The sequence below is a fragment of the Hyposmocoma kahamanoa genome, unplaced genomic scaffold, assembly GCF_003589595.1.
Source record: "Hyposmocoma kahamanoa isolate Upper Pololo Valley unplaced genomic scaffold, ASM358959v1 93, whole genome shotgun sequence".
NCBI lineage: Eukaryota > Metazoa > Arthropoda > Insecta > Lepidoptera > Cosmopterigidae > Hyposmocoma > Hyposmocoma kahamanoa.
Window position 1 is genome coordinate 25,668,334 of NW_020654810.1, and position 10,760 is coordinate 25,679,093.

Below are 10,760 nucleotides of genomic sequence, written 5' to 3' on the forward strand. Positions count from 1 at the left end.
CTCCTCCTTGACACTTTATTTTATTTTTATTGTAATCGTACAAATTACAGAATTTTCACAGATAACAGCATTATTTTCAAACAAAATTATTTCAAAAAGAAATATCAGTAAACTTGCATTCCAATTATAACTGTACACAGCATCCTGAAAACTATAGATTGTGCGATCTTATGAACAAAATACTGGACAGCTCTTAACTACATACAAAGCCCCATCTTGCATGGAGTACTTTTTTTTTTTTTTTTTTTTTATACCTGACAGGCAAATGACTCCACTCCACCTGATGTTAAGTGGAAAGTGGTATCCAAACGCGAAGGAACCTAGTGCAGCGATGGAATCCTCACTGCACTAGCCGCCTCCACCCTGCCTGCCTACAATATGCCTCTTCACGCCTCGCTTGAAGGACCCCATATCATAAGAGGGAGGGAAGACATGTGCCGGAAGGGAGTTCCATTTGTCAACCGTGCGGCAGAGAAAGGAGCCACCGAACCTTTTAGTACGCGATGGAATGCGGCAGGTAGTGAAACGGTGACTACGAAGGCCAGCACGCGTGCTTCTGAGCAGGAACGGGGAAGGGGGGATGAGGTTGAACAGCTCCTCAGAGCACTCACCATGGTACATGCGGTAAAAGGCGCTAAGCGATGCAACATCTCTACGCAGTTGCAGAGGTTCAAGGCGTGATGAGACCTCTTCGTCGCCTATAATTCTAGTAGCACGACGCTGTAATTTATCCAAGGCATCGAGTAGGTACTTGGCGGAGCCGTCCCACAAGTGCGAACAATACTCAACGCAAGACCGGACCTGTGTTTTGTACAGCAGGCATAACTGGTCCGGCGTGAAAAAACGTCGCACCTTGTTCAGGACTCCGAGTTTCCGTGAGGCTGTTTTGATCACAGATTCGATGTAGCTCCTTGGATTCAAATCACAGCAGATTTCCATACCGAGCAAGGTGAAACTGCTCTGAGGTGAAAGTGCTGTGCTCATCAGAGAAGGCATGGGAAGGAACGGCGACAATTTTGTTGTTAACGCGCAAACCTGTGTTTTCTTGGCGTTGAACTCAACAAGATTACTGGATCCCCATGCAGATATGAGGTCCAATATCCTATTGAGCTCAACGACAAGATCAGATCGCTCTCTGTCAGTATCGGCGCGCCCAGCTGCGGGGAATCCATGATATCCCCCATGAACAGTGCTATCATCTGCATAACAATGAATATTCCCAAGTGGAAGCATATCATTGATATGCAGAAGGAAAAGCGTGGGAGATAGGACGGATCCCTGCGGTACGCCGGCGTTCACATTCACGAACCTCGAAATGCTGCCGTCAGAAACGACGCGAATTCTCCGCTCACGAAGGAAATCGGCAATCCAGCTGCATAACTGGGCTGGCAAACCGTACGCCGGGAGCTTGGAGAGAAGAGCTTTGTGCCAGACCCGATCGAACGCTTTGGCTATATCGAGGCTAACAGCCAACGATTCGCCACGTTTGTCTATAGCCTCACCCCAAACATGCGATAAGTACGCTAGAAGGTCACCCGTTGATCGTTTCGGACGAAACCCATACTGCCGATCATTAATTATGGAGTGATCTTCTAGGTATTGGGTCAGTTGTTTATTAAGGATCCGCTCTAAAACCTTGCATATTATGGAAGTAATGGCTATGGGACGGTAATTATGCGGGTCTGATCGGTCGCCTTTTTTGGGAACTGGTTGCACATTAGCCTCTCTCCAAGAGTCCGGCACACGACCTGAAGAGAGCGACAGACGATACAGTCGCGTTAGCACGGGAGTCAACTCAGCTGCGCAATTCCTAAGTACAATCGCTGGGATACCATCAGGACCACTAGCTTTCCGGACGTCGAGAGACTGCAGCTGCGTACGCACATCGCATTGTCTGATACGAATATCAGACATCGTGTAGCCACAGTGAGGTAGAGTTGGTGGCTGTGCGTTACAGTCGTCGAGACAGGAGTTAGCCGCAAACAGATTTGCCAAGAGGTCGGCTTTATCTTGCGGCTTGTGGGCTAGATTGCTGTCAGAATATCTCAGCGGTGGCAGCGAGGGCTGGCAGAAGTTCGACGCAACGGCTCTGGCCAGACGCCAGTAGCTACGACTACCTGTGGGATGCGTCAAGAGTTCTTGGCCAACTCGTGCGACGCGCTGAGCATCCGCTCTGATGTACGCTCTTTTGCAAGACCTGGTGGCATTATTGTAGGCTGTTTTAAGTGAGTTCGTATTGGGATCGTCTGAAGCTAGACCCCTGATCCAAGCGCGGTATGCAGTCTGTTTGTTCTCAACAGCCACAGCACACTCGCGGTTGAACCAGCGGTTGCGCCTCCCTTTACTGACGAGATCCGAATGCGGGATGTAGTATTCCATCCCGATTAAGATCTCATCAGCAACGGCAGTCGCGCTAGCTGTTGGATCCACCTCACTTAAACAGCGCTGCCGCCAGGGAACGGATGCAAAATAGTCCCGCATACCGTCCCAATCTGCCGACGCATAATGCCAAATGCGGCGTTTAGCCACAGTAGGTGGTGGTGGCAGTAACGTTGCCACTTTAGTGGATATCAAGCAGTGATCCGAAGTGCCCAGAGGGGCTTGGACCACCACCCGATATCCAGCCGGGCGAGACGTCAGCAGAAGGTCCAACAAAGAGGGCGCGTCACCAACCCTATCTGGAATCCGGGTGGGCTGATTCACCAGTTGGGTTAAATCGTGTGTGAGAGCGAATGTGTTGGCAGTTCTTCCAGCATGGTCAGTTTTAGAGGAACTTAACCACGACTCGTGGTGAGCATTGAAGTCCCCTAAAAACACCAATTCCGCTGTAGGAAACTGCGCCTGCGCGTCATCTGCCGCCCGAGTAAGGTGGTCCATGAGACGAGTTGTCTCCATGTCGCCGTGGTGGGATCTGTAGAGGCACATGTAGACACGGCAATGACTGCCCAGGTCAACATGTACCCCAAGGATGGAGAAGGAGGGGTCCTCCAAATGACGCAGACGGCGACAGCAAATATCTGCCCGGACAAACAAGCAGACCCCAGCTTTCGCTTTGAAGGACTCTTCAAGCATATAGCCAGGGTAATTCAAGTAGCTGCTGTCAGCCGGGCAGAGTATTTGCGTCTCCGTAAGGAACAGCATTTCTGGTCGAGCCGTCTCAAGATGTTGATGGACGGCGTGGATGTTACTGTGGAGTCCTCGAATGTTCGTGAACTCCACCTTAAAGAGCGCTTTAGTGGTGGGGGTGTGCACCGCTGTACGACCGAAATTTGTACTTTGCGCTAACATGTTGGAGGGAAAAAGAGGCGTGAAGCGAGAAAACAGTGCCGCGACACAAGCGGTCAAATCGCGGGGCCTGCTTCCCCAGAGACTTGCCTACAGACAAGTTGCGCTGATCCGCTGGACGGAAGGGCCCCCGAACCCCCCCGGGAATGGCCGCCGGGACCCCACCTCCCGGTCACCAACCGGCACGACGAACCACACCGAGATTATGCGCGGCATGGTGAGGCAGCCTCACGAGCTGGTTAAGCACGCTTGGGCCCCTGTACTGTACCGCGGGCGGCCAGCGGAACAACCGTTTCTACGGGTCTCCCTGGCCGGCGGGTCAATGCAGTTGTCCTGGCACTGGTGCGGCGGAAGCCTCCACAGACCACAAATGTCGCGGCAGCGTTCCCTCGGGCTCTGGTTGTACGCTGACTGATCCCGGAACGCATCCGACTAGCGAATACTTGGCGGGTTTTCCATCATGCGCACGGTGGTCACTAACCAGGCGGGTTTTCAAGCCCTACCACCAGTGGAGCAGCTGGTTGCTCAATATCCCTTAGTCGCCTCTTACGACACCCACGGGAAGAGAGGGGCGGTGAATTGTATTCTAATCCGTCACCGCACGGATACCGCACTGCAGTCACCTGTGGGATGGCTCAGCGAAGTACCAACTTGAGGCTCGTGATTCACTTGAGCGCAGAGCCAGGACACTTATTGGCGACGATAAGTTCGAATCTCAACTTTATAGTTTAGCCCACCGGCGCAAAGTTGCCCGTCTGTCGGTTTTTTACAGAATATATTTCGGTGAGAGAGCCCATGAGCTTCATCAGCTCATCCCGCCCGCCCCCTTTCACCTTCGGACATCCACACGTACGGCGGGATATTGTCCTTATTTGATCGATATTCCCTTCAGGCGTACTTACTAAGCGCTTTGTATCATCTTTTATTATGCGCACAGTCCAGGAATGTAACTTCCTGCCTGCGACTGTGTTTCCGAACTCTCATACAACCCGGGTATCTTTAAGGTGGGACTGAATAGGCATGTTCTGGGCGAGCTCGTTCCATCGTAGATCCTATTTTTGCTCTTGACCACTACCTAGCGGTAGTGGTCAAGAGCAACTCCATTTGGTTAAAAAAAAAACAATAATAACAATATAGAATAATTTTAAATAGAAAAAGATCTCAAAATAGGTCAAATGAGCTGTTTAATGACGGACGTGTTTTCGGTAAATTGGACTACTTATTTGCAGAAACATTATGACTTACGAAAGCTGGATTAGCAAATAATTGAGGTCGGCAAACTGAACGAGTTGGCACCAAATCAAATCCATCAAATCAATATCAAATGTCATCAAATCCACCATTAATAATAATAATAACGCACACATTCAACATAGCCCCGCACTAGGGAAGCCCTGTGTCGCGGGTGCCATGGACACACACATAAACAACTTACACCCAAATTCCAATACCACAAATTACACCCAAACTCTCGAGAGAAATAAATGTAGGCCATATAAATATTTCTCCCGGCCCGGGAATCGAACCTGGGACCTCTGCGTGGCAGTCCGGCATGGCGGCCACGGAGACAGTCAGCCATTAACTATTTTGTGCAATGTACACAGGCCATTGGTAACTGGACGGCGGGCAAGGGTTTCTACCTTAAACTTATTGAGTTTGTCTTCATAACCCAACAATTTAGGTCTCAACCCAAGTCTACTGCAAAGCATTCTTAGAAACCGACGTTGAACAGGTTCATCTGATCGATGCTGTGTATTGTATGCGGGAAACCAGATCGATAAGCAGTATTCAAGGGTGCTTCCAATCAGTGCCGTGCTTTGGCGTTAAATTAGGTGCTGTATTTAAGTTACACACAGCACATAATTATGTACGTATTGAGTGTAGGTTATATATTGTAAATCCTAATAATCATTATTATAATAACATTTAAAGCGGTAGGAGTAAAGCATCGAGTGTGAGTAAAGAAACAGTAAAGTAGATAGATTTTTTATTGCCAACAATGTAACATCACAAAAGCCGAAGAAAACACACGACAAAGTGAATCGACGAACACGAATAGAGAGATAAATATAATCAACAATGTAATGCCATCAAGTGAAATGGAAACAAACTCAACTTGACTTGATATGTACGAGTGGGATACCGCTACTGCATGAACGTCTGTTGCCGATATACGAGTACTTACATACAACAAAAATCGCGAAATATATCATTTACATTTATTCATTGTTAATTTTATCTTACCACACAAATATCACCTTCGGCAGCAAATCGTTTCTCCTAACAGTATTTTTGCATTTATAACAGACCGTTTCTCTTTTCATCATCCCTTCTCACGTTCGGACAACGTGTTATGTTTTTACATTGAAGCGATTCCCGAACGGATTAATTGAATCCTTAAAATATGCTTAAAATGGACTTTTCACGAAACTATATTTTGAAAATACTAATGCATTAATTACAAATATCTGTATTGTGCTTGCTAACTTAATAATATGACTAGAACAATAAAAAGAGCCTACCACCTTCATCGGCAGGTATTTTTCTGTTAGAAATGAGTCGCGTGAATTTCTGAAGCATGCTTCAAATAATGGTTAAAATATAATATTAGGTAATGGGCGAACTTTGACAGGCAATACTAGCACTTAAAACAAATTAAACGAAGATAATCACTAGCCATTCCGATACATGTTTTGATACAAAACAATCAAATGACGATTTCACAGAAATCAGCCCGACCAGAAACAAACACACAAACTAAATTAAGGGATCAAGCTTAGTCCGATATCATTAATGTATATCACATTTACAGCTAATAATTGGGACACTTAACAATTAATTGCGTTATTCGTTATGCTTAAAAAAGATTCAATCGCTTTACCTTCCTGTTCATTGTTCAGCAAACTCGTAACAATGCAAGCGCATTACGCGCAAATAAGTGCTGTCATATTGATACCGATACAAAATACAAAGGCAGTAGCAATAATTTTATAAATATCGACTGAACCCTTCGTAGGAAGACATTTGACAGTGAACAGTGCTCTTTGGTCTCTTTGTATACTTATAAAAATTTCATTTTAATCTATTCTAACAGTTACGAATAGCGGACGGAGAAAAAATGAATTTCTCTGGGGTCGGTCTGTTCGATACTGGCCGCTTCCTTAGCGTTATATTTAAGACCTTCTCAAGTTTTCAGGACCCGTTGATTACTGGCAAATATTGATTTCCCATGTATTACTGGCAGTTCAAGGTGGCTGGCTGGGCTCGGCCCAGCAGGTGTAGTAGAGTGCGGCAAGGAACGAGCTGCAGAGCAGCGCACCCCCAGAAGCCACGCGGCTAACGAGCACGTGTCGCTTCGCTGCGTTCTCACCTTCAAACACAACACGAAATCAGAATTCAGTATCTTACAATAACGCAGAATCGTGCCCATCTCAATCGTGGGTTTTAATCTTACCAGTAAAAACGAGAAACGCCAAAGGAATGCCGACGAGCGCCCCGCACACGTGCGCGGCCCACGCAATATGGTTGTGCGATGGCGTGAGTGGCATGCCGGCCGTGTAATCCACCAGCGCCGGCGGCGGTGATCGCAGCAGCGCCCAGCAGCCTTCCGACGCCGCTAGCACTACCACGCTTAACGGACGGAACCACCACAGAGGGATGTAACCGAACCTGGCAAAGAACGAACGAGCTGTTTCAGGTTGTTGCCTACCATTTCACATGTGCTGTATACTAGTTATGCTGTAAAAATAAATGCTATTGTTATTAACTAACCCTAGAGAGATTGTTACTCGTTTTTCTCAGAGGAATATTATTTACGAAACGAGCTAACTTACGATAAAAGGAGATATTGAATTGTACCTGAGAGAGACGTTCGGTATGTGAGCGCAGAGCAGCGCGTATACGGCGGCGGAGGCGCCGACGACGCGCACGTGCGGCTGTAGCGCGCCGGCACCCAGTGCGCCAGCCGCCACGCCGCCCGCCCACATCACCGCCACGCGCCACGAGCTCTGCTCCGTCTCCAGCCGCCAGCCCACCTGTGAAGCAACACTTCATGAACATTGGCGTTCGATGCTAGCTGTAGCGGATTGTATCAAATGGGTTAAAGGATGGATGCTAACAACCAATGAGCAAGGTCAAGCAAATGTACTTACAGATTAATAATAATTTAGTAGAAAATACGTATGTCGCTAAAGCAAAACAGCAAACACTAGTAAAGTCAAGAAAAAGGCGCCAAAAACAAATACACTTAAATTTAGAATTTAAGAAGAAAACTAAAACTTAAAGAGACTATTATAAAATATATAGAAAAAGATTTGTAGCGATTCGCTACACTAGCGATAGAACATTTCAAAACACAAAAGTCCACTTACCGCTAAAGCAACAAGAGCATTAAGCGCGAGATGCGCGTTTGTCGCGTGCACCCAGCCGTAGGTAAGTAGCCGCCAGGGCTCGCGCCACCACCCGCTCGGCGACCACTCGAGGACCGCGCGAAGGTCCGCCGAACCCCATGCGTGGATGCACACCTGCCGAACAACGGCGCATACTAAATTACACGATCCTCGTTACCCCGAGCCCCGAACGCAGGTATTATTCGATTCATAGACATTTACACCACTTACCATTATGATGATCATGCTGAGAATAAAATAGGGCGGCTTGAGGGCAGCGATAATCTTGTCTTTCCTTTTCTGCGACCTTGTCTTCGCCTTGGGATTCCCAAACCTGGCGGAGAGCGTGCACTTCGAGTGCTTCTTCGGCGAGTTGCGCACGGTGAGCGTGAGGCCGGACTGCAGCCGCGACTTGTGTGCGCCGGGCGCGGGCAGCAGGCGGCGGCTCTCCCCGGGGCTGTTGGTCGCGCTGCCGGCGGCGCGCTCCGGGTCCTCGTGTTCGAGCCACGCGCGCGCCGGCGGCGGTCGCGGCGCGTGCACGCGGCCCGCGCCCGCGCCCGCGCCCGGCACCGGCACCGGCAGGTAGTCGGCGTGCGCGCGCGTCCGCTCGGTGCTCGCCTCCTGAGCCATCGCGCCCTGCACGAGGCTCTACGTTCATCTCCGACCGAAACCTCTACTCCGCGACCCACCGGTGCGGCTGCAACAAGTGTAATATCTCCGTGACAAGCTGCCTCCAATTTATATCTGACTTAAACAGGAAAATGGAGAGAATACCTAATTGAATTCTACTTAATAAATTAAAATAAAACAGTATAATTATTAGGAATTCCCTGCCGAAGCCAGAGCGGGAAGTACTAATCGGGAGTTAATTTGTTTGCGGTTTTGTACGCGCCGGCGCAAGGTGCGGTCGCCGCAGACGGCGCGGTGCGGCGCGCTAAAGCCCGTAAAAGCTCCCGCTGTCGCTTGTGACAATTCTTCGATAGTTACAACGAAGGACCTCTTTGTCATGTTTGTCCATTCGTCTGCACCGATAAACGTGAAATTTAGCGTGATATATATATAGAATATATTGTTAACTCTATAATGGACATAAATAAATTTTTGGAAAAGATTATTTTTTTCTATCAACAAAGGGAATGCAGTACCATTGGTATTTTTATGTAGTAAATTATGATAAGACAATGTAAATATATATTGTCTAATCCTCCTGACAGTCTAGAAATTCCCTTTAAAGGCTTTAAAAATTCGAATTATTAATTTTTCATTCCACAAAATATTTGACAATTAACGTAGCGCTTATTGCATAAAAAATAAATTTTAAATAGTTCGACAGAATAATGCTTGATTTATTCTGCATTTACACCAGCCTTTGGGCTACGGAACCCTGTTATAAGCGTGTGCGACACCCTCTTTGCCCATTTCTATTGCATTTTAGTACTCGAATAGGATGGAATGTCCACAAATATGTCCACAAATCGCTTCCCAGGGTATCGTGACCGTAGCCTCGAATATCCGTGTCTGAGCTATAAATACATTTGAGAATTCCAAGTTCGATACGTGCTTAATGAGCGTCCGCATGTGTTCACGGAGGATGCACTGTGCAATTTATGATAATTCACTAGCAGATAATTAACAGGCGCGTATTATGACCGATAAATAATTGCCTCTTTAGCCGAATGGTCACCATGCTGCTCTGCCAAACAGAGGTCCCAGGTACGAGTCCCGGGCCGGGGGAAGAAGAGTTTTTTCTCGGGAGTTTGAGTGTAACGTATGGTTGTCTATGTGTGTGTCTATGGTGTCCATAGTGCGGGACTGTGAGTGTGTGCGTTAAAAAATGAATAAATGCTTGCGGTACGGTCAGTAACAGGGGTTTCAACCTTTTTACTATGAATGTACAACGGCATTCAGTCACAAGTCACGTTGAATTGGTACTGTAATTAATAGCTATCTTGTCAACTTCGCTTGGCGTACCAAATGTTATTTCTGTGTATACAATAAAACATTCTGTGGTCAGCTGATAAATGCTTCCTCAAATGAAAAGACAGGAAGGAATTGTCTTTGTATAAGTAAAGCTATTAATATATTGCGCGACTTATTTAAGTACTTTAAATACTCGTGCGCATTTGTCTTACACGATAATGGACACAAATACTGCTACAAAGATTTCTCACATAGATTAAATGCATCTCAGTCGCCAGCGCACAACGCTTCTGCACAGTTACTTCGCAGCCACGAGCGGCGATGAAGGGTCGAACACACACAACACACAACAGCGGCAAAGCCTCGGCTCTGAGCTGAAATATTCAAGCGGTGTTCTTCTAATTAATATTTTGTCATTTACTCATCAACAGTACACAGAGATGATCGGCGGTCACTAAAATTTATAATGATGTCAAAATACTGTCAAACCATTAAAATATTATTTCTAAAAAGATTGAAATAAATCTTCGTTGACATTCAAAAATTATTTTTAAAGAAATTGAAAACTTGTTGCCAACACTTATACTTAATATACACGGGTAAGAACTTAAAAACACGAGATAGATTATTATATTGTTTGTGCTCACTTGAAGCATTGAAGTAATTGAACAGATCACTCGGTTACTCTCGCAAGCCGTGTCTATTTGACCAATGTATTTTTAAATAGGTAATTAACGTAAGTGATCCAATGACCTTAAATACGAATACATGATTATTGGTGATAAATGTGAGCCAATATCAATTTTCATTCAAAATCTTTGTTATTATTCTATGATGATGTATAAATTGAATGTCATCGTAGTAAACAACGTGACATTCAATGAATAAACTTTAAAATATTTTAAATTTCTCGGACAAATATCTGGATTCTACAGAGCTACTTTAACTTGCTACAATTTTATGAGATTTATACAATGTTACTTCCAAAATTGAGTACCACTATGGTCAAGTTACTATAGAAGAGGCATGACGTCCTACTCATAGTAGACAATAACTTCAATTAATTCCTCTTAAATAAATACAAAACAAACAAATACTTTGACGAGTTGTCTGAAAAAGTGTGTGTGTGTGTGTGTGTGTGTGTGTGTGTGTGTGTGTGTGTGTGTG

At 46.1% G+C, this 10,760-nt stretch overlaps 1 protein-coding gene across 1 annotated transcript; it reads right to left on the reverse strand.

Moving 5' to 3' along the window:
* Positions 1-5,222: 5,222 nt before the first annotated feature.
* On the reverse strand, positions 5,223-8,303 carry LOC113237292 (protein rhomboid-like). Its single transcript, XM_026473682.1, has 5 exons — positions 7,905-8,303; positions 7,656-7,808; positions 7,144-7,319; positions 6,740-6,954; positions 5,223-6,655 (listed from the first exon to the last, which is right to left on the reverse strand). Exons 1-5 carry the CDS (start codon positions 8,301-8,303, stop codon positions 6,531-6,533), a joined length of 1,068 nt encoding a protein of 355 aa, XP_026329467.1. The 3' UTR covers positions 5,223-6,530.
* Positions 8,304-10,760: the final 2,457 nt, after the last annotated feature.

Coding starts and splice junctions, on each gene's coding strand:
- LOC113237292 (XM_026473682.1), bottom strand. CDS start 8,303: ATGGCTCAGGAGGCGAGCACCGAGCGGACGCGCGCGCACGCCGACTAC. Junction 6,955..7,143: donor ATACCGAACGTCTCTCTCAG/GTACAATTCAAT, acceptor GTTCTTTGCCAG/GTTCGGTTACATCCCTCTGT. Junction 6,656..6,739: donor GGCGTTTCTCGTTTTTACTG/GTAAGATTAAAA, acceptor TTGTGTTTGAAG/GTGAGAACGCAGCGAAGCGA.